The sequence below is a fragment of the Barbatula barbatula genome, assembly GCF_947034865.1.
Source record: "Barbatula barbatula genome assembly, chromosome: 3".
Lineage (NCBI taxonomy): Eukaryota > Metazoa > Chordata > Actinopteri > Cypriniformes > Nemacheilidae > Barbatula > Barbatula barbatula.
Window position 1 is genome coordinate 14,738,430 of NC_136764.1, and position 23,783 is coordinate 14,762,212.

At 37.5% G+C, this 23,783-nt stretch overlaps 2 protein-coding genes across 2 annotated transcripts; one reads left to right on the forward strand and one right to left on the reverse strand.

Moving 5' to 3' along the window:
- The first annotated feature begins 176 nt into the window (after positions 1–176).
- gipc2 (GIPC PDZ domain containing family, member 2) lies at positions 177–13,659 on the forward strand. The gene is made up of 6 exons (XM_079452133.1): positions 177–929; positions 11,015–11,200; positions 11,667–11,847; positions 12,038–12,165; positions 12,532–12,613; positions 12,754–13,659. The coding sequence occupies exons 1-6, from the start codon at positions 654–656 to the stop codon at positions 12,903–12,905; spliced, it is 1,005 nt and encodes a 334-aa protein (XP_079308259.1). The 5' UTR covers positions 177–653; the 3' UTR covers positions 12,906–13,659.
- Positions 13,660–14,935: 1,276 nt separating this feature from the next.
- txndc12 (thioredoxin domain containing 12 (endoplasmic reticulum)) lies at positions 14,936–18,904 on the reverse strand. Its single transcript, XM_079452134.1, has 7 exons — positions 18,719–18,904; positions 18,207–18,267; positions 18,076–18,128; positions 17,911–17,984; positions 17,324–17,393; positions 16,776–16,859; positions 14,936–15,798 (listed from the first exon to the last, which is right to left on the reverse strand). The coding sequence occupies exons 1-7, from the start codon at positions 18,819–18,821 to the stop codon at positions 15,719–15,721; spliced, it is 525 nt and encodes a 174-aa protein (XP_079308260.1). The 5' UTR covers positions 18,822–18,904; the 3' UTR covers positions 14,936–15,718.
- Between the last annotated feature and the right edge of the window lie 4,879 nt (positions 18,905–23,783).

Here is a 23,783-nt window from a genome sequence, read left to right on the forward strand (position 1 = left end):
TATAGACACGCAAATATAAACAGGTTTATTGGGATCAACCAGATTTGAGAATTATTGCCTTGAAAATCAGTTTTTGTGAAAATAGAGATAAAGGCTTATCTTGAAATAATAATGACTAATAAAACGGTAAAAATGAACCACAGGGAGGTTACTTAATTCAGTCATGACTACTACGTGTAGATCGTCGGTGTTTCCACGATGACTGGGCAGTGAAAGCACACGGAACGGAACACGCCCAACTGTTATGTAATCCTATAATTATACGTGCATATATTTATAATGTAAACTAGATTATTCTTTAAAGTATATATATCCAGGGTTAAATTCTGCTTTCACCTATGTGAGTCAAAAAAAGTTTAATAAACACCTGAGGCAGGTAAATGAGTTTCTAGATGACGTCACGACGCTCGGTGGCGACTCCTTCCCGTAGCGCGCGCACGTTTGGCAATAGTTGCCCATTGTTTGCGCACCAACGGTAGATCGGCATTTCTTACCCTGAATATAACTGTTTCAGCCTTCCGGTTCGACTTTGAAGACAGAAAACGTGTGCACTCAACTAAAAGGACATTTTCAACAGGTTGATTTTCTACTTCCAATGCTCTAACCGTACCGTGTGCTTCAAATCCCCCCGCGGATTTACAGGAGGATCAAGCATGCCTTTGGGACTCCGTAAAAAGAAAAACAAGTCGAAGGAAAGCTCGCATTTGGTGGAAAACGAGGATGTCAGCGGACACGCGGGTGGAGGTGTCACGGCGAAGTCCGCGGTGAACGGTGGCGGACTTCCACCTCCACCTGCCAACCTGCGACCGAAGCTGGTGTTTCACACGCAGCTCGCCCACGGGAGTCCGACGGGCAGGATCGAGGGTTTCACGAACGTCAAAGAGCTGTACAGCAAAGTAGCAGAAGTGTTTAATTTAAGCACAGATGAGGTACATCTCAGTTTATACGTATATTTCAGTATCTCGATGAATAATTCATGCGGGCGTGTGTGAGTGACTATGGAAAAACACACAAACGAAGTTGCAAATAAAAAGTCTTGTCGGAACATAGTGCGTTTGGTGTTTGCATAAGGTGCGTCTGCCTAGGTACTGGAACAAAAATCTCTGAAAATATGAAACGCTTGAGGCAATAGTTGACATTTTAGTTTCACCGGTTTGCTTATCGATACTAAATTAGACATATGTGCTGGCTTCGCCTCGACACATTTACTATTGTGTAGACACCTTAGTTTAACAAGCTGTCCTATTAGAAATGTGCATTCGTGTGATATACAGGTACATCTAAAACATTAGCGTATCATGAAAATTTAGTCACTCATTTTAGAAAGTAAAACCCATAGATTCACATAGAGTGAAATATTCTCAAGCCTTTATTTCTTGAAATTTTGAGGATTTATGGCTTACAGATGATGAAACCACAAACTTCAGTGTCTCAGAAATTTTGAATATTACATAAGATCAATAAAAGAAGGATATTTGAACAGAAATGTCAGGCTTCTGAAAATTGGACAGCAAACTCGCCTGACCTTGTCAAGGGGAAGATGAGAGACACCAGACCCAACAATCTATCAAAGCAACATGGGCTTCCATTACACCTGGGCAGTGCCACAGACTGATTGCCTCCATGCCACGACGCATTGATGCAGTAATTCATGCAAAAGGAGGCCCAACAAAGTTTTTAGTGCATAGAAATGGACGTACTTTTCAGAAGCCTGACATTTCTGTTTAAAATATAGTTTTTTTTATTGATCTTATATAATCAAATTTTCTGAGTCACTGAATTTTCGGTTTTCATTATCTGTAAGCCATGATCATCCAAATTTAAAGAAATAAAGGCTCGAAATATTTTACTCTGTTTAACGAATATATGTAACATATGGGGTTAACTTTCTGAAATGAGTCACAAAAATTGTCATTTTTCATGATATTGTAATTTTGTATCAAAAGTTGAAAGCGCTACCAACTTTTCATTTTTTCATTGTTTAAGCAAAAACGCTACATTTCTTTCAGGTTGGTCATTATTTAAATAACTTTATGCCATGAACGTAATAAAATAGGCAAGCTTGGGAGCTCCTAATAAAACACATCTCTATCTGAATACCTAGAAAACCTGTGGTGGTTACAGTTGTGCCTGTGTGTGTTGTTGGGACTATCTCATGGGACCCCATGAGTACTGAATATTTTCCAGACAAAGCTTATGTGCTTAAAGACCTATGGGGGTACGATATCCCAGAAACCAGTCAAACTTGTAACCAAATTGTTTGGCCAGACATGTTGGATGGTATCAAGGATTTCAAGGCCATAGCAGGTCTATTTGACAGTAGTTATAAAATATATATTTGTGCCCAAGCTCAATTGGATAGTAATTTGATCCATTGCTGCTGTGGTTTTTACATTTGTCCTGTTGGTTGAATGTGAAAGTTCAGGCCTGAGGGAGATGCTCATGTTCTTGGATGGTGTAGGTACAGTGAAGGTCCTCAGAGGAAGTCCCTAACATCCTGTGCAGTGGGCACGGCCCTAACATGTGATGATAAATTGGTGGTTTCCGGAGAGATGAAGGGCACACAGAAAATCACAGCGGTTTGTTAGTCTTTAATTGCATCTGATGTGATGTGATTCTTGGGTGGTTGCATTGTTTATTACTACGGCTGATGGGTGGTCATGTAGTTATATAGTTGGTTATAAGTAGGGATGTACCGATCCGATACTCTGGATCGGATTTGGCTCCGATCCATACCTTTTTGAATGGATCGGGTATCGATTAGGGATGTACCGATCCGATACTCTGGATCGGATTTGGCTCCGATCCATACCTTTTTGAATGGATCGGGTATCGATCATGCGCGAGTCAGCACAACCGATCCAAATCCGATACCAAATTACCAGCAATTGTTGAACGGGGAGCTGTATTTAAGTAAATAGAAAACGTTAGTTTATTTTGAGAAAAATGCATTTACTTAAAAATAATAATTAAATACTTTGAAATTTATTTTGCGTAATGGCCCGACAGGCGAGTTTAGTGGGGAGACCTTTCAGGACCCAACTTTACGCCTATATGGAAATTTCAGCGCGTTGAAGATGTCGCAGATGTGGAAATATTTCACGCTTGAAACAACAGAAAGCAGCACAGCTGCCAGTGTGTAAGTACTGTTGCGCGTTACAACACGACACATTTAATCAAACATCTTCAGAAGCATCACGGAAAAGATCACGAAGAGTTTGTACAAGCGAAACGCAAAAGGGACGAATTAAAGCACCAAACCTTGCAGGAATTATTTCAAAGGCAAGAAAAACTTCACAAAGACGACAAAAAAATCTGTAAAAATCACAGAAAAAGTTGTGGAATTTATTGTACTAGATAATCAGCCTCTCTCTGTTGTGGAAAATGTAGGCTTCCGTCGTCTGAACCGCGTTAGTTTACCATCGCGTAAATACATTTCTGAAACAGCTTTGCCCGAGTTATTTTATAGTGTCGTCGCATGTTGCGGATCAGTTAAAAGATGTAAAATCTTTGAGCTTCACTGCTAATATTTGGAGCTCCGACGTGTGTCCCATGTCCCTTTTGAGTTTAACCGCGCATGGGATGGATTCTGGTTACGCATTGCAGAGTGCTGTGCTACATGCTAAAGAGTTGCGAGGATCACACACAACAGCGTGATTTCAGCTACAATCAAAGAAATGCTGGATGGTTGGAAAATACAGATTGTCATTGTAATAAAGTTCGTTAGATGGGAAGGAAGGAGGCGGGAACCGGCGAACATTCAAATAATAAAACTTTAATTAAACATAAACAAATAATAAACACGGACGTTGCCGACAGCCACCTCACGGTAGACTGCCGGCCATAAAACATACACAAACTAAACACAGTTTCGGGCCCGGTCCTCTCTCGTCAACAGTCCTGACGAACATCCATTTAAGCTCCCAATCTCCTCCGTGATAAGATGCGGGACCGGTGCGCGCACAGCTGATTGCACTTAGCACTCACGCCACCGGCCCCGCGTCACGGCTCTCATCCCGCCTTCCTCACCACAGTCATTTGGATGACTCCATAGCTTGTTTAAATATAATGTATTTCAATTATAAGTTTAGTACAGTGTCCTTAATAAAGATGTCCGTCATACTGTGTATAATATTTATCTAAGTTTTGATGTATTTCATGAATATGCAAAGCTTGACTTTAAGCAGATAAATTTAATGACTGTGTGAGTTACAGACATTCTAAACCTTAAAAGGTCAACAATAACTGATATCGGATTTGGATCGGTATCGGCCGATATTTGAAAGTTCAGTATCGGAATCGGATCGGCAGAGAAAAACTGGTATCGGTGCATCCCTAGTATCGATCATGCGCGAGTCAGCACAACCGATCCAAATCCGATACCAAATTACCAGCAATTGTTGAACGGGGAGCTGTATTTAAGTAAATAGAAAACGTTAGTTTATTTTGAGAAAAATGCATTTACTTAAAAATAATAATTAAATACTTTGAAATTTATTTTGCGTAATGGCCCGACAGGCGAGTTTAGTGGGGAGACCTTTCAGGACCCAACTTTACGCCTATATGGAAATTTCAGCGCGTTGAAGATGTCGCAGATGTGGAAATATTTCACGCTTGAAACAACAGAAAGCAGCACAGCTGCCAGTGTGTAAGTACTGTTGCGCGTTACAACACGACACATTTAATCAAACATCTTCAGAAGCATCACGGAAAAGATCACGAAGAGTTTGTACAAGCGAAACGCAAAAGGGACGAATTAAAGCACCAAACCTTGCAGGAATTATTTCAAAGGCAAGAAAAACTTCACAAAGACGACAAAAAAATCTGTAAAAATCACAGAAAAAGTTGTGGAATTTATTGTACTAGATAATCAGCCTCTCTCTGTTGTGGAAAATGTAGGCTTCCGTCGTCTGAACCGCGTTAGTTTACCATCGCGTAAATACATTTCTGAAACAGCTTTGCCCGAGTTATTTTATAGTGTCGTCGCATGTTGCGGATCAGTTAAAAGATGTAAAATCTTTGAGCTTCACTGCTAATATTTGGAGCTCCGACGTGTGTCCCATGTCCCTTTTGAGTTTAACCGCGCATGGGATGGATTCTGGTTACGCATTGCAGAGTGCTGTGCTACATGCTAAAGAGTTGCGAGGATCACACACAACAGCGTGATTTCAGCTACAATCAAAGAAATGCTGGATGGTTGGAAAATACAGATTGTCATTGTAATAAAGTTCGTTAGATGGGAAGGAAGGAGGCGGGAACCGGCGAACATTCAAATAATAAAACTTTAATTAAACATAAACAAATAATAAACACGGACGTTGCCGACAGCCACCTCACGGTAGACTGCCGGCCATAAAACATACACAAACTAAACACAGTTTCGGGCCCGGTCCTCTCTCGTCAACAGTCCTGACGAACATCCATTTAAGCTCCCAATCTCCTCCGTGATAAGATGCGGGACCGGTGCGCGCACAGCTGATTGCACTTAGCACTCACGCCACCGGCCCCGCGTCACGGCTCTCATCCCGCCTTCCTCACCACAGTCATTTGGATGACTCCATAGCTTGTTTAAATATAATGTATTTCAATTATAAGTTTAGTACAGTGTCCTTAATAAAGATGTCCGTCATACTGTGTATAATATTTATCTAAGTTTTGATGTATTTCATGAATATGCAAAGCTTGACTTTAAGCAGATAAATTTAATGACTGTGTGAGTTACAGACATTCTAAACCTTAAAAGGTCAACAATAACTGATATCGGATTTGGATCGGTATCGGCCGATATTTGAAAGTTCAGTATCGGAATCGGATCGGCAGAGAAAAACTGGTATCGGTGCATCCCTAGTTATAAGTTAAATAGTTGTGGTGTGGACTCCATTTTCTTAGATAATAATTCTGTCATCATGTGTGCCCACATCATGTTATCACTGAGAAATGTCTCAGTGGTTTTGTGTCCATACAGTGGAAGTCAATGTTGTTTGGTTACCAATGTTCTTTAAAATATATGTTTTCTGTTCTGCAGTCATACAAATTTGAAAACTTTTGGTTATCTTTAGTTATCATGTTCCTGTTTGTTATCATACCTTTAATCAGGCTGGATTGTCATCTTTAAGCTTTCAATAATTTTTTGAATGATTATTGTTTTTTTTAACCAAACATAACTTCACAAATTATAAAAAAACAGCATTCACATAATCTCGATAATAGATTATTAAGATAGAAATGTAATAAAAAAAACTTTGGTTCAAAAGGGACAGTGATTATTTTGTTTATCACATTGTGCACTTCTTTCCAAAATTTCAGGATTTTCTCACACTCCCATACACAGTGAAAAAAGGTTCCTGTACAGGTGTCTGTAATATTATAATTCAATGTATTTAATGATGCAGGCGTTACATAAACTTGCATTAGTCAGTTATTCTGTCATAATTTTTGTCTTATATTGACTGTTTGTATTCGAGCATTCTGACAAATCTCTCCTCAATCATCTGATGAGATCTCCTCATTGAGATCTTTACCCAATGCCTCTAATCGAGATTCTGCAGACTCCAGCTTTCAAACATTTGCTTGTACAACATTCACAGTCTTCCCATACAAAATTAATGTGACAAAATTACTCTTTGTGAAGTGACTCAAAGGCTAAGCTTTTCCCAGCCTTTACTGGAATACAGTTGAATAGGTTTAACACAGGTGACAAAAACATTGGAAGTCTTCATCTGTAAATGTACTTTGTCAAAGGCTCTTTATAAGCACAACACTTGAGCTCTGGTTCACACGTTGAACTACGTGACTTCATTACTTATCTTTACATGGAGCCAATAGGTCATTTGTTTAGCATTTACATGCAGGTGCTGTTGTCTGCTTAACAGCAAGTTTTGCTTTCTATGTTTTGAATGAAGGCAGGCAAAATTAACCAGATCCTTTTGCCCCAAAATGCTGGATTTCTGTTCTATATTATATATTTCAAAAAGTTATTTTATAGGTATTTAGGTTGAGATTTGATAGTGACATGTCATTTCAGAGTTTGTGAATGAGTGGGCCTTATTACACTAGACTGAACATTTGCTTGTGGGCCTTCTATTGGCAGCATGTTAGGACTAGTTAGTTTGTTTTCCCATCGTCTCTCTAAGGCAGAAGTGCGTTTTCATAATCAGTTTTTTATGATAGCACACAAATGACCTTCCCATGCAGGTATTTTAACTATTGGAAGGTTCTGAAACATAAACAGACTTATAATAAGAATTGAATATCTGTTTTATACAATCCAGAGCTTTGTAAACAGAAAATAATAGGCAGACAGCCTTTTTATCTATTAAGCAGATCTTCTCTATTTAATCTTTTTTGTATACAAAAGCTTTTAAAATGGTAATTTTTTTATTAAAATGCAGGGTAGTTTTGACCGATGTAAAATGTTGGCAAAGACACTTTAATGCAATGGGTATGAACGTATTTCAGTAAACCGTGTGTCTACAGTTGCTCTTAAGACCAGTGAAAGCAGTTGTAGAAAAACTAAAAATTTTCCTTGTGAAAAATTCAAATCTATGGGCAATGGTTAGGCTTTTATTTTTAAAATGCTGGATAGTTTGCATGAGTTGTTTTCCGTATCGTCTAGTGTGACACACACACACAGTACATCTCTGGGTTCCGTAGATCTGTTTTAATGTTTCAAAACATCCCCTTTCCAGACAAAACTGTACATTCCAGTTAGGAAAGAGTTAATTGGGTTGAATCATGCATTGATAAATTATGTAATTTCATATTGATTAAGAAGAATGTGTCAAAAGAAATAACATAATATGCTGTGGAGATGAAGGCACGAAGCCAACCTTTTTGACCTAGAACATGTCCATGTTTGACCCAACCATGGGTTGAAACAACCCACCCAGCATAGGTTAATTTAAGCAATGTTTAGGTATGTACCTTTTGACTCAACAATGGGTTAAAAAAGTAATAAATCATCATTGAAAATGAGAATTACTGGGGAAAATATGCCTACTTAATACCTAAAATAATATCAGAACAAAAACGTTTTAATAGTTAATTTAAAAAAAATTCTTAAAGCAAAATACAAGCTCTTTTATTTTAATATATTAATAGAATCCCATCATTTATTGGCGTGTATACTTTTATACGTTAAACGTTGTATTGACTGTTTTGATAGTACTGCCTACAAAGCCTTCATTCATATATCGTTTAATACATTGCTAACCAATTGTGAGGCAGTTCATTGGCCATTTTCACCACAGACCTACGCCATTAATTTTGAAACCAAGCTTTGTCATGTTATGTTGTGATGCTTGTCACCTACATGGAGAAGCTCTTCCTACTCTACGTCACCATGGGAATAGAATTAAACGTGTCCTTCGAGTAGCACCTGCTTTTGTTAGCTGAATGGAATGTGTTCCAACACACAATATGAGTCACGCCTCAATTGAAACTAGTTTGTAGGGTTATGTTGTAACTTCAGTCTGTGTATTTACAACAAACATGTTCAAGCACCTTAACGTAAGAGAGTTTTGACCTTTATTATAATACTGAACACGGCTATTCATAGAACCTTAAACCGGTGTAATGTTTGTAAAGAAAACTGTTAGTTTTTCTCTCACATAATGAAGATCTGAAAGCTTTGAATCCCTCTTTTACCCCAGTGTAAATGGTTACCGCTGAAGAATGTTGATGAACCTTGTTTTGCTGTTGTGAATGTATTCACATAGTAATATTTAAGCCAGTCAGTTAGTTAGCGGTTGTAATGAATGATTTGATGACTCCTTCGTTCCATCTTTTCTATCGACTAACATGTACAATCGGTGTTAAAACTGACCGCTTCAGCGGTTTCCACTGTTTTATGTGAATCTTTTAAAACTTCAATACATGGTCGGGTTTTCCTCATGTATAATGTCGGCTCTCTGATCGTCCATTCATTTCGATCAGAGCACAGTGCCTAGCCAAGGCCTCAAAATAGCACCCGGTTACCAAAGAAACAGCCCCTTTGAGCTTCCAAGAACTTGTGTAAATTGTGTTTATCAGAAGTTGTTGTGGGAAATGACTGTAAATTCATCTTTTTAGATTTTCTCACGAATGTCAATTAGAAATGTCAGACTGTTGCCTCACACACTCTGTGGTCGTGCCCTGTAAAGAAAGTGAGATGTTTGCCAGTTTTAGGTTTTTCACACACAGCGTGGGCTGAAACGTCAGAGGGACTGTAGCTGCCGACGACGTCCTAAGACTCTTAAAACGTGCGGCGTGAGAGAAAGGACGAATGATGTCACTCGCAACCCTGGTAACGCTGAGTAGGTGTCAGTGAATCCACCCACAAGCCCACAGATAAGACACCAACCCCGTCCTCCCGTCTGCCAGGGCACAAAGCATCCAGCTAGTTGCCAAGTCCAGCATCCTCCGCCCCCTCCTGTTCGTACGAAAGCTCCCCTCTTAATCCCGGGCCTTTTGATATGCTCTGGTAACCAGGGCAACGGTCTTGTATGCATGTCAGCTGATGTGTGTCCAAAGTGCCTACAGTACACAAAAGGGGGAGAAAACAAGTCGTCTTTGTTGAAGCCTCTGCACCACCAAAGGTCGGAATAAAGAGCTGATACGGACTGATCGTTTCATTTTTACCGCTCATCTAATTGTGTCCAAAGGTTGTTTTTGTTGAGTTTTATCAGCGGAAGGTACAACGGAAGGTCACCGGTTTAAAATGTGCCAAATAATCATTATCTGAAAAGTTTTGTTCTTTCTTAAATTGCTTCTGCACTACATTGCTGTTAAGGTTAGAGTTATGGTTTCCTCAAAAAACATTCAGTGCCAGGTTTACATTGGCCAGACCAGGATCATTCAACTTTCTTCAGGGTTTCACTTATTTAACCATCCGCTTTGTTAAAAACATAAGATTTACAACTAACACTCATAAGTTGAGACTTATGGTTCATTGTGCCTGTAGTTAATAACAGTGTGCTAATATATGACTGTAACAGCGAAAGTGAGCGTTTTCTTTTATGCAGCCGTTCAATGGACAACTGAATGCAAGAGTGTCCCTAAAACCCTCATGTTCCACAGAAGGAAATTTCTAAACGGTATTCCTCTAAGAATGGGAAGACACTTTAACACAGAAGCAATTATAGACGTCACCTTTGATAAATCTAGGAACAATATCAGGTTCCCTGGTAAAATGTTTCCGTGTTGCTGCCAGCAGGTTATACTTAAAACTATCATTAATTGACATGGATGACACTATCGGTGTATGTGAACATTGGATTTTACAGAATAAATATTCGTTTCTCTGTATTTAAAGGTCAACAAGACACAGTAAATCACACTAAACACTGTTGATATATGCAGCGGGGGCACTGTAAATACTCAAGTGTTGATTTGCATTATATTTCTAGAAGCATCTGTGAGTAACATTGGTGACTTGATCATCTGACTTTTATTGTGGCGTTGTTTTTACACACTATGCATATGAAAGCATAACACCGTTTATAGGCAATTCATCTGAAAATGTCTAAAAATGTTCTGCACAGATTGTGGGGAGTAATTATACTGATTTAAATGGAATCAAATGTGTTTATTAGAACGTTAAGTGAAATATATATATATATATATATATATATATATATATATATATATATATATATATATATATATATATATATATAGCCTAAGTCCCTAGGCAGAAATACAAAAGTAACATGCTAATATTTTTAGGGTAAGCATACTCTGGACGGAAAATTATAAATTGTAAGCCATGTCAAACATGAAATTAATGCTTGAAATTGAACTTTGATACTCCTATAATGGACAAAAGGAATGTTTGATGTGTGTAAACTGAAAATAACTGAAAAATCTTTAAATTTGTCTCAAAATGCAGTAATATTAAAAAAGCGACTTGTATATCTCAATTTAACTATAAGATAACGAAACTGGCCATAATCTCGTAGATTGAAAGTTTTTATTTTTGAGTGCAGTATTCCTTCATTTGTTAACTGAAAACCCTCTGAATGTTGTACTATTGCAGATCCTATTTTGCACACTCAACACCCACAAAATTGATATGGAAAAACTACTGGGAGGGCAGATTGGACTGGAAGACTTCATCTTCGCTCACATTAAAGGGCTTAAAAAGGAGGTGGAGGTGTACAAATCAGAGGATGCGCTTGGGCTCACCATCACAGACAATGGAGCTGGATATGCCTTCATAAAGGTAGAATGTATCACAAAGCTGCTTTCTGGATCTAACATGCCTTGGAATCACTTTTCTCTGTGTAATGCTACAGCTTGTCATCGTACTAGTGCTGCCCCTGTACAGATAATGATTTGCATATTTTTGAAAGTAAACAAATTTAGAACCTGGAGAGCGTTTTATGACTGTGTTTCCTCAGCACCATTTACCATTTCTTGTGTCTGATGCTGGTTTTGTTTGGCAAGGTCTTGGCCAATGTTCTGCAAAGGCCTGCACACTGATTTTGTATTTAAAAAAAGGTCTGTTGTGTTTCAGACTTGCTACGTCTAATAACTTGCAACAAAACGTATTAACGCCATGGCATTTAGCAAACAACAAATACACTTCGATCCTACTTATTCTAACACATACAATTTTCTTCTTTTAAAATGATCCATCCAAGTTCACAAATTCAACTTCACAAATTGTTTGTTTTTTTGGCTGGCAGCGGATTAAAGAGGGCAGTGTGGTGGATGGGGTGAAGGTGATCTGTATAGGAGATCATATCGAATGCATTAATGGAAAGAACATTGTAGGAATGCGGCATTTTGAGGTGGCACGAATGCTGAAGGAGCTGCCCAGAGATCAATCCTTCACCCTCAAACTGGTGGAACCCATGAAAGCCTTCGGTTTGTCTGATTTATTCACGTTTAAAGTACCACTGATGTATGTTGTCTGTAAGATTCTTTCCATGTCAAACATTCAGAAAATTGAGGTTCAAAAACATCCCCTCAAAATGTATTGTGTGAACTTAAATGTTTACAATTGTATAGTATTGAGTTCAGTGCACGTTTGTTTAATAAGTTGATTTCCTGGCAGAGATGCTTGAACCAAGGTCAAGGGGAGGAGGCGGAGGCGGAGCCAAATCCTCAGGAGAGAACAAGATGGGTTCAGGCAGAGAAACCCTTCGATTGCGCTCCAAGGGTCCCGCCACAGTTGAGGAGATGGTAACAATGTTTTCTCAATGATGATATTTGAAATAGTATCAGACTTAAAGTTAGTAGTTGGGTAGTTCACCCAAAATTAAATATATTTTATGATTTACTCACCATCATGTCATTGAAAACCTGAATGACTTTCTTTCTAATGGGGAATACTAGACAAAATAGTCAGAGGAACTTGGGTAAACAAACAACATCCGCCCCATTGACTTTTAATTGTATGGACCCAAAACAACTGAGACATTTCAAAACATTTTTGGGTTTGTGTTCCACAGGTTTTCAAAGACATGAAGTTAAATAATGATGAGAATTAAACTTTTTTACACTCCCCAAAGTTAACACTGTAACTAATGATTTACGATGACTTCTCAGCCCTCAGAGTTTGAAGAGAAGGCAGTGAAGAAAGTCGATGACCTTCTTGAAAGTTACATGGGCATTCGAGACACTGAACTGGGTGAGACACTTGAGAGTCAAGTTTACCCACAGATAACTGAGAATTGATGAAATTGTTACATTTTAATCACAGAACAATGGTTTATTGCATTCATTTATCTGCCTATACAAATAAATGACTCCCCTGCTTCTGCTAAACAGCGGCAACAATGGTCGAGGTGGGCAGAGACAAGAAGAACCCTGATGAATTTGCCATGTCTCTGGACCAGGCCCTGGGTGACTTTGCCTTCCCTGATGAGTTTGTGTTTGATGTCTGGGGGGCCATTGGCGATGCCAAACAAGGACGGTTTTAAAACGCAGCTACACACACACCCCCCACTGCACATTTGCAGAGCTAAGGGTACCGTTCAGATATGTGTAGTTAATAGCTCGCATACTGAGCATCTAAATTTTGTGATCAACAAAGTTTTTAAAAATAAATAAAAAGTAATAAATAGCACTGCTGTATTTTCCTTGACATAAGTCATTTTGCAGCCTGTCAAAGAGCATCAGTGGCATTTAGGCACAAGGTTTAGCCCATCAGGACAATTTAGAGAATTGTTTTGTGTTGGTAGCCTGGATATCATATTTAACACAAGCCAAGGGAATGGGTGATGTTTTAAACACTCCTTTGCGTATAGAAAAGTTTGTATAGAATTTTGATATACATGAATAGACTTTTTGAATATATTGTAACCTTTTAATTTATTTTGCTTATTGAAATAGACAGACCCTGAAGTGGAAAGAACCGAACAACGGCATTTTTAAAAAAATCAGAGACCATCTTAAATAGCTGTTTATAATTGCAATATTTTGTTGTCATTTACAGTTTAGAAGTGTGCATTTTACATTATAAGTAGTGCCAACCAGACAGTTAAATTCAGCTATATTGCAAATTAACTGACAGCACATTGTTGATTAAAATATCATGAGCATATTGTACTATACATTCCATAAGGGATTAGTTTTTAAGATAAATTGTATGTTTTGTGTGCCTTCACTGTTGTGTGTACAAGTTAATTTTGTATGAAAATGTATGTCGTGCTCAAATAAAAGGTTTTTACCTCTGCCTGTTGTTCACATTTATATATCAAAATCATTATTAGTAGTATTAGGCTAGTTTCAAAGGCTGTTATGATCTTTATGAACTGAAGAATTGCCATTCGTAACACGCACACACACACACACACACACATTATTTGTAGGTAAAGCATTTGTGTAGAACCATGATGGACAGTGCTTGTTGCAACTCAAACATGAAGTGAAAACAGGGAAGTATGGTTTCTATTTTATAGCTCGTGGTGCTGTTTTAATATCTGAATAATGACTGCCCCCTGCTGTAGCACAAGTCAGTCATTTTTTTGAAAACCCTAAAGGGACACTCAACTATAACAATATAGTTTTAAAATTCCTTCTAACACTAAAATAATAGCAAAGTAAAAATCACTATAACAGTACCGAGATTACGTGTGGGTGTATACTGTTGTCTATATTTAAACATATTTTAAAAAATGGGGTATGCGGTGTATAGGGGGCGCCATTGTGCCAAAAAATTATTCAATTAAATGCTATAAATAATTTAAAAAAAAATTTACATAGACTAGGCTACTAATTTATTGTTGTATTTTGATGAAATAGCTATAAATGAACCACAAGCTAAACATTCGTTTTAAATTGGTAAAATAATACTTTTTGTTAACGTTTTGATAATAATGAATAATGTTAATGATACTTTTTGTTGAAGGATAGGTAATAATCAAAATGTCTAACATTTATAAAAATACGTTTATTATTCACTGGGAACATTTCCTCACCAGCACATCTCAAATGGGCTAAAATGCGGTTGTTACCTATATTTGGGATTGGGGTGCGTTGTCTGTATTGGGTTGGCGGATGGGGGGCGCCAAAACTGATCTCGCATACCCCTCAGAAAATGTGAAGTTGCGCCCCTGTATAAACATACATACATCACACAGACAGCCTCAAATATCAGACTGATATTAAATATATGTTAGAAAACGAACTTAAATGTATCACAGCACATGAATAAAAGTTGCATTTCAAGAATGTAGATGATCATTTCCCTTAAACAAGGGGTGACAATGGCTTCAACTTTTACAGGCAACGAATTTCATTCTAATACAGTTGTATTTCTGATTTATGCATTTATATGCTTACCTTCATGTTTGTAATAATGTAAAGCAAGTTTCTTTCGAAACTTTTGACTTCAGAGTGAGCATCCTGCAAAGGTCTATTCTGTGGGTTGCTCACCCTTAAATTCATTGATACCACAATGTTATGGTGTTTCTAGTTATGTAAATCAAGTATATGAAAAATATATTTAAGCATACTGAACAACCACACATCAATATTTTGTAACAACTTTATTGGTTTATTTAACATATTGGTAAAAAGTACAATATGGCAAAGACAATTCCCTTTCAACCCAAAAAATACAAATTGACATAGGTTGTAATTCGCAGGTACTGTCTATTAATAAAAATCGGTCTTAAAACTTCAAGGCAGCTCTATATATTGATGACTAAAATAGACAAACCTGGCAAGTCTAAGGGATATTATTACTTTTTTTAATAATTTCAACATAAGATTGATAAACTCATGAAAGTTTTCAGGCATATACAGCTTGGGGATGATAAGGCCCTTATAAAAGCGACTGGGTTGCTGATTTTACTATGTCGCAGCTTGCAGGATCTGACTTGGAAGCACAGGAGAATTGCCTTTACTGTTGTGTTGACCGTAAATTAAATTGCTTTGTGAACCTGGTTTCAAGGGTCTAAATGAAAATATGAACCCAGCTGATACATAAATGATAAAATAATCTGTCTGAAATGCAGTCTGTCTATAAATCTAAATAACCCTTTAGCACCCTTTATTTTGCATGGAGTGCAAGTACGTTTTGGTTCTCAAAGTAATAAGCCAATGTACCGCAGGCTGCAAAACCCTGAAGTTCAATCAGTAGACAATGCCTCCTCAACCTAAATGGCTTTTAGGCTAGTGTTGTGCCATAACAGATCAAATGAAATGTTGGGAGGAATAGAGAGGTTTTGTGCCCAGTGGACTATTGTAGTGTACTGGCTAAGATATTTTGAGGATGAACAGGACCTTCTCACAGTTCATCTCCAATGTGGGGTGTCCTGAAGGAATCTCCAGTCAGCATATCTTGAGCTTCCTTCATGCTTTCCACAACTGCAAACGGTGGAGACAACAAAGGTCAATACAAAACTAAGCAGCAGAAAAACTGATATTCAAGTTAATATTCATATTTGAGAAACACTTTTTAAATATTTGAAGTCTGATTTCATGAAACAAATCAAAAGGAGAGGACTACGAAAAGAAAGTGCAACCTAGAATTAGACACATTAACAATGGGCACACGTAAATGTAACTTATATTTTCTCTAAGGGGTCTTATTATGCCTTTTTACAAAGTCTTTACTTTGTTTTTGAGGTAAACTAGAACAGATTTTCATGCTTGATTGTTCAAACAAATTATTTTGCATACATTTTACATTTTCCTTGCCCCAGTCTGGTAAACTCTGGTAAAGTTTGTGTCTCTACAAAGCCCCTCATTCTGAAACACTATGTCTACTCTAATTAGCTAAGCTGAACCCATCTGTAGTAATAGTTCACCTGTTCAGAATGTTGAGCTTTAGCTCGTCAGGATTAAACAGAAACAAATCAGTTTTGCCTTTATTAACTCGAGCTTGAAAAAGATAAATGAAATGTAGAACAGGTGGATTGACCAGAATCACCTTTGCATGCATGACTAAAACAGGATATTTTAAGGCAGTTTGTTTTTAATTTGTAAGTGTCTTATACATTTAAAATGTAACCCTTTAAGACATTAAAAAGAGATCCCACAGCCTAAAACTAAATTCTTGTGCCTTAGGAAGGGTGCAAAAAAACACTATTAAAGCAGCTCAACAAGCCCTTACTCTCCATATTTTGCATATGCACCAGGCGAGAATAATTTAAATAAGGGATTGTGACACTTGACTAAACAAAAGAAACATAAGCCATTTGTTTAGTTCCCTATAGTCTGTTTTTTAAGTTTTGTAATTTTGCAACCCCTTTAATGCTCAAACATCCATATTAAACACTAAATCAAGTAGAAAATGTGAAAAAGCACAACAATTAATAATTGGTCCATTAATAATTTCTGACCTTGATCTGCATTGCTGTAAAAGAACTTGTAGTTGGGGTTCCCATTCTTGTTTGTGATCTCAGAGTGGACTTTACCAGTACGGTCTATCAAAGAACACAAAATAATAGATTTAGCTGCACATAAACATAATCCAAACATACAAAACTGATTCTTTCCCTTAAAGGGATACTCCCCCCAAAAATGTTCCAAACATGGAAGCACCATTCCCTTCCATAGTAGGAACGATTTAAATGGTAGTGAATAGTGCCCCAGAACGGTTTGTTATCCTACATTCCTCAAAATATATTTTATGTTCAACAGAACCCCCCCCAAAAAACTACTATGGCAGTCAATGGAGCTTCAGAACTGTTGGTTGCTATCATTATTCCTATATCCCTCTCTTTGTTTTCAACAGAACAAATAAATTCATACATGTTAGGAACAACAAGAGGGCGAGTGATTCATGACAGAATTTTCGGTGGAGTATCCCTTTAAGCACTAGTCAACCAAAAACATACATCTACTCATGTTCATATTTGCATTCATTTGTGTACTATGTTTGACCAACCAAGGAAAAGTATTCTAGGAATGTAACCGCCATCTGGGCTTAACGCCTCATCCTTTGGCTCCTCTTCATCCTATGGGAAAATAAAACATGCCATTGGAATGTCTTTATTAGTATAGCCTAGTAAACACAAAAACCTTAGAAGCAACAACTTCAGTAAATATGGAAAATCCAATACATCGTTTTGCATTTGTTCAGAATTCAGGAGTCACTTCTGATCATGTGACTATTGACAAGGCAACATTTTAGTGTCTGGTTGCACAGAGCAGGAAACATGGATGCCAACCATGAAACTCCTTTAGTGGCTATTTTGCAAAACAGGTGACCATTAATCCATTAAAGCTTTGCAATTGTTAGGAAAACCAAGGTCCCATATTTTGTTCATTGTATGCTCGCTTTCACTCATATTATTGGTTATTGAGGAGCATATATAATAAAGTTAATAGATAATCTAAACTAAACAAATTACTCTGAAGACGATTGAAATCCTCCTTCGATGTAGCGTTAACATGACCTATATGTGGTATCCATGCAAAAATTTTAAGAGGCAATATATTGTTAACAGTGAAGCAAAAGGCAATGTTCATCACCTCCAGGTTAACCATGACAAAGTTGTGTGCCAGCTCAGAGATTTCCTTTGATTCAGCAAACTTGGGCTTTAGTGCTAAAGTGAGGGGAAAATACAATTGAATATATAAATATATATATATATTTGATCAAATATTTGATATGAAAGATATTCTGGTGCATCATACCTTTACAGGCACCACACCAGGTCTTATGAATGACGACCATCAGAGGCAGTCCACTAAACACAAAAAGGTCAGTCAAAACCATACACACGTAGATTAAACTACACATGGTAAACATACATTTTCATATGTACCTTGCTTCAGCCTCCTTTTTCCCGTCTTCAAGGCTCCTCCAGTGAATATGGTCGCCAAATCCTTTATTTTGACACAAGCAACAGATCATATCATCAGCAACACATCCGGTTATGCACCAGTGTGCAGACCAGCCACGCAACAATACCTGGAGAACAAAGAGACCTGCTGTGGGGCTAAAGACCTCCCCATATCATTTATGAATGAGGAACTACCAGTTAACATCACTCCGTTCCTTTGCCTTATGGGACAACGCCATTAAAGTTGCCTCCAAATTTACACAACCTGGATGTTTTTCTGCATAAAAGATTCCATGCCTCTTTAACATGGCGGTAAATAAACACACGTCAGTGGACACGCGGTCTCATTAAACAAATGCAGATCGTTTGGTCAAACCGCAACTGGTTCACGTTAGTTTAAATCCGCCTTCCGGTGGTAAACTAACCGGGTAACGTCAGTCTAGCACTGCTATTTAAGATTATGTGGTCGATTAGCGGTATTTGTTATGTTTTACCTCTTCCATTCCCTTCGGCTGACACCTCTGCGAAATGAGATGCAATAAAAAGCTGTAAAAATGAAATCAAGGCAATATTAAGCAAAGAAGACAGCATTTTCATTCCGACGATTTAGCCTTGAGCTGACTGACTGACTGACTGCTCTGACCGCAGGACGTCGCTGGGTCCCAAATCCTTCCCGATTAGGAGAACGCGATGACGTTGCAAATGCGTCACATTTTTTATTGACCTGTGAATTTGAGTCGGTATGCCGAAATAACACATGACGAATAATAGATAATTAGACATTTAATAATAACTAACAACAAAATGTGTGTTGACCTGAAAACATTCCATAAGATTCATATTTTGATATTGCATACAACTTAATAACAGAACGTGAAATACAGTGTCTTCTTCTTATTTTATTCGTATTAATTTGGTAACCATGTTTTTGGTTTTATTTCTAGAAACACCGTGGTTATTTTTTATAAGGGTAGTTCCAGAGGTCATTGGATGTTTGTGGAAAAAGTACAAAATTCAAATGAGCCTGTCATTTCATAACCGAGAAAATAAAACTCAGAAAAAGACTGAGAATGAAAATAAAAATTAATTTAGACAACTCCAACATGATAGTTGGTGACTGGTAAAGTAACCTTGTAATTTCACAGGCAAATGTAGAAATACCATTACTGAAATGAAACTTGTGGGCAATTTCTTGTGGAAAAGAGAAGCACACCTTTGCTTTTAAGGAAAATAAACTGCCATGAGCCTGTGTTACAGAGGACACTTCATCCTCACAAAATCATGTCTGTAAGGAACAAATCTTTAAAAAACATGTCTGAAATGCCAAATATTGTTACATGTTTTTATTTAGTTTATGTCTAATTGTTTTAGTTTTGTAGGGTTTTAAATATTACATTCTATTTTTACATTTAACATTTACACTAAGTCATTTTGCAGATGTTTTTATCCAAAGCGACTTACACATATTGCTAGTTCAGGGAGCAATAATAATAATAATACAATAGGTGCTAATACAAAGAGGGGAATGAGTGGGAAAGCAATTATACTGCCCTTTTGAGAAGGCACTACAAGACGCAGTTGGTTCGCTGAACGCATAGTTCTTGATGGGGTGTAGGAGTATAGGAAGTAGTCCGGCGCAGATCCAGAGATAGTCCTGTAGGCGAGCATTAGTGACATGAAGTTGATGATTTCTAATGTTGAATAAAGCATATCGGCATTGTCCTTGCGATGTGATCATTGAAGGACAGCTGTTCATCAAATATGACAGGTTCCTGGCTGTTTTGGAAGGAGTGATTGTGGTATTGCCAAATTGGATGGTGAGATTGTGGTGCTCCGGGGGGTGTGCCGGAAACACGAGTAGTTCTGTCTTGGCAGGGTTCAGCACGAGGTGATGGTCTTTTATCCAAGCTGAGATGTCTTCTAGGCAGGCTGTAATGCGAGCTGCTCTGGGTGAATTGCATCGTCAGCATAACAGTGATACGAGAAGCCGTGTGCCCGTATGATGGGTCCCAAGGATGTTGTGTAGATGGAAAAAATATATATTGCAAATTGTGGAAATTAATGAGAAAATGCAATCTGAAATGAAACTGACAATCAACCTATATAGAGATGAGTTGATGATAAAACCCAAACATGCATCTTAAAATTACCCACAGTCAGGTTTGTCCATATTTGACCAACCATGGGTTGCAAAACAACCCGAAACTAGGTCAACCAAAAAATGTTTGTGTGTATTTTTGTCTATGAGACTAATTGTAAACATTTACTGTAAGCATATGCCATCAGCTAAGATTTTTAAAACACGAGAAAATTGTCTAGTGACAAGACACAACAAACCTTCAAACATTTGCTTCAGTGTTCAACTTTAATAAAATAAATCTGTGTACAAATGAAAATTAAATAACAAACATTATACGATAATAAATAATGTTTAAATACAATTAAATAGCTTAACAATAAATAATTGATATTTTTGGTCTGCTGCTGTTAGCCTATTATTTTGCCAAAATGTAACTGAAAACTCGATTTATTGTGATGGCTCGAAGGTGAAAACCCTTTAGGACTTTGCACAGCTGTAGTCGTTCTTGAAAAGATTTTTGAAGATCCATGGACACCTGTTAAAATATAAAATCATAATTAAACATGGCAAGGTCACAGAGGTCCAATGAATGTAAAGAATGTTATATTAAAGAAAATGAAAGGCAACCTTTTACCTTGAGCGCAGAGTTGTCCATTGAAGAGACAGAAAAGCAGTTCTGTTCAAATGTTTCATAAGGAGTGTGAGAGACAAGGAACATTGCTAATTATACGGTTTGTCAAAAACTAATAGAAAATGGTTTTGTTTGGTGGGACTTATTTTACCTGAAGGATGTCATCAATACTTCTGACTACAGTTTTAGTGAGCGCTGTGTTAGCATAAACTGTAATTGTGTCCCTATAGTACTGGAGATCATCTAAGATCCGCTGTAGACAATGATTCTGCAAAGATACATGACATGAGCATATATGTCAATAATAGGCAAAAGATGCAAAAACAGCAAAAATAGAAACATATGGTAAATTACCTCATTAATATTCAGGACAGGATTGTGAGTGCAGTCTGACTGTCAAATGAATGACAAATGCAAATGTTAAAATGTAAAAATAATTGATCTGCTGAAACTCAGGCACAGGTGTTCATAAAGTAAAGAAAATCTTTTTATAATAAAATGTAAAAGTAAGTTTTATTAAATATGTTTTATTACAGAGCTATTTGAATCAGCTGAACTAGTTTTCTCAATGTACATGCAGTGAGATTAAATTACATATTTGATATTATAAAATAGTGAAATGGAGGGAAGACTTCATAAAATAAATGAATACTGCTCCACAAAGAACTTAGAAAATATCTAGTCTTTCAGAAAAACATCCAATGCGATCCCTGGTATAAGAAGTTAAGTCATTGTTCTATGCAAACCCCAAAAGTGGTTTTCATTATATTTTTCAACAAACCAATTAAGGTCTTACACTTTCTCTCCTCTTGAATTACAGTAGGCTATCAAATGCTCTTAGATAGTGTATATAATATAATTATATTCATCCCTGTTCTAATAAAACTCTTACTTGTGGTGTGCAAGCAGACATCGTCTGCGTCCTGATGTGCACCTCTGCGTTTTGCTGTGTACAGTTAAATCCGCTGAAGAGACGGTCCTGATGGGAAACAAAAACAGGTAGACAATAAGACTTCAAAATGCTTCAACAAATCTGTGTAATTATCGAAAAACTCTTACCATGGCGAGTGCGTCTGATACAGACCAGAGCAGCGATCGTACGTACTCGTTGCATGTATTTTGATTGAGCTTTAATGTCAAATCACGCGCTCCGACAGGACCAGCAAAGCCACATTGCCACAGGGCACAGCACAGGACAGTGACGACCAAAACTGTCAAAAAGTAAAGAATTAAACCGCTGGTAGACTATCGCTCAATGGCTAAATGGATAGGCAAAAGTACAGCAAAGCCGAACTCGTTTCTAAATTAAGAAGAAAACTTACAGCTACAGGACTTGGGCTGCATGGTTATGTTCAGCTGCGCCAGGCTGGGGATTAATACTCGGGATAAGGATTTGTGCCTTTATAAACCCACGATTCTTTGGAGATGTGGGAGTTTCCTTTTATAATCACGAACTAAAATAAAAACAAGATCCCTCGTGTTTTGTAATTTCCGAGGTGTTACAAATATTGACGTATGACTTTTGAGGACACACTGATTGCATACATGGGAATTAACGCACGTTTCGATTTATAAATTATAAATAAAAATTTTTTTTTCAATAAATGTGTTAAAAGATTTGAGAGAATGGGCCTTTAAACTTTACAAAATAAAAGCATTTACAAATCAGCTGTCAAAATTGCAATTAAACCTAAAATTATGAACATGTTTTATAAACACCATTATTAAATATATACCTTTATTTATAATATACACTTTACATGCAGAATGACATATTTTTATAATGAGGATCATACATGTAATTTTGCGCTGTTCACAGCTTAACTATGACGATCTCAGTCGTGTTTTTGACTACTTTAATGGATCTTTCAGTGATACTGTTTCAGCACATGAGATGAAGAAGAAAGGAATTAATGTGTAAAAGAACATAAGCACTTTAACAAACTTATTCGCTCATTGCCTTGTTGTGTGTGAGTTTGCTGCGTCTGATTACGCAGCGCTTCTAAACCCGAGTATAATGTGTAGGCTAAACTTGCTTTTATCGACAAAAACACGTGATGCAATACGAACACGACGACCATATCGTGTGGACATTTATATACACAGGCTGTTTAATTAGCGGATGTTACTTTTGCTTGCGTGACGTAATATTCGCTTGATCTATAAGATCCGCTTGAGAAGTAGACTGGATGTCTTTGGAATCGATCACGCCATAAAATCGTCAGATTGCAACCCTAAACAGCAGAGTACTTGATATGTAAACAATCAAATACACGGTACTATTCCGCGAAAATATACGCGGATACCCGCGGACGCGGATTCCGTCTGGCCTTGCTTATAGCTTACAGTAGCCTATGCTCAGGGCCGCTGCTAGCCATTTTGGTGCCCTAAGCATAATTCCATTATGATGCCCCCCCCCCCCCCCCTCTTAAAGGTGCAAACTTTTCTTCAGTAAACAGAATAGCAAAACAAAAAACTATCAATGTTTAACAGTAAAATCTCAATTCAGATTGCAAGCTGCACCGAAATTAAAATTACTCGCCCCGGGCTTCGAACCGACGTCTGTCCGAATGGGAGACGAGCGCTCTAACGAGGAGGCTAAAGCATCTCTGTTGATCGATATTGAGGTTTACGCACTCCATAGGTCTTCACTAGCTGGCCTCCGTTACACAAGTTCGACGCGCATTACGATCAGTGGCAGCACATCATTCACATTTCCCGAATTTAATTTGATTAAACATGGACTTACCTGCAAGTGATGTACGGGCATCATCTCGCAGTTTCTTCTTCTTTCTTTTCTCTGATCCTGACTCCTGCTGTCTTTTCGGGGCCATTTCCAAATAAGTTG

Coding starts and splice junctions, on each gene's coding strand:
- txndc12 (XM_079452134.1), bottom strand. CDS start 18,821: ATGAAAATGCTGTCTTCTTTGCTTAATATTGCCTTGATTTCATTTTTA. Junction 18,268..18,718: donor AGCCGAAGGGAATGGAAGAG/GTAAAACATAAC, acceptor GTCAAAATAAAG/GATTTGGCGACCATATTCAC. Junction 17,985..18,075: donor CTGGTGTGGTGCCTGTAAAG/GTATGATGCACC, acceptor CCCTCACTTTAG/CACTAAAGCCCAAGTTTGCT.
- gipc2 (XM_079452133.1), top strand. CDS start 654: ATGCCTTTGGGACTCCGTAAAAAGAAAAACAAGTCGAAGGAAAGCTCG. Junction 11,201..11,666: donor CTGGATATGCCTTCATAAAG/GTAGAATGTATC, acceptor TTTGGCTGGCAG/CGGATTAAAGAGGGCAGTGT. Junction 12,614..12,753: donor CATTCGAGACACTGAACTGG/GTGAGACACTTG, acceptor TCTGCTAAACAG/CGGCAACAATGGTCGAGGTG.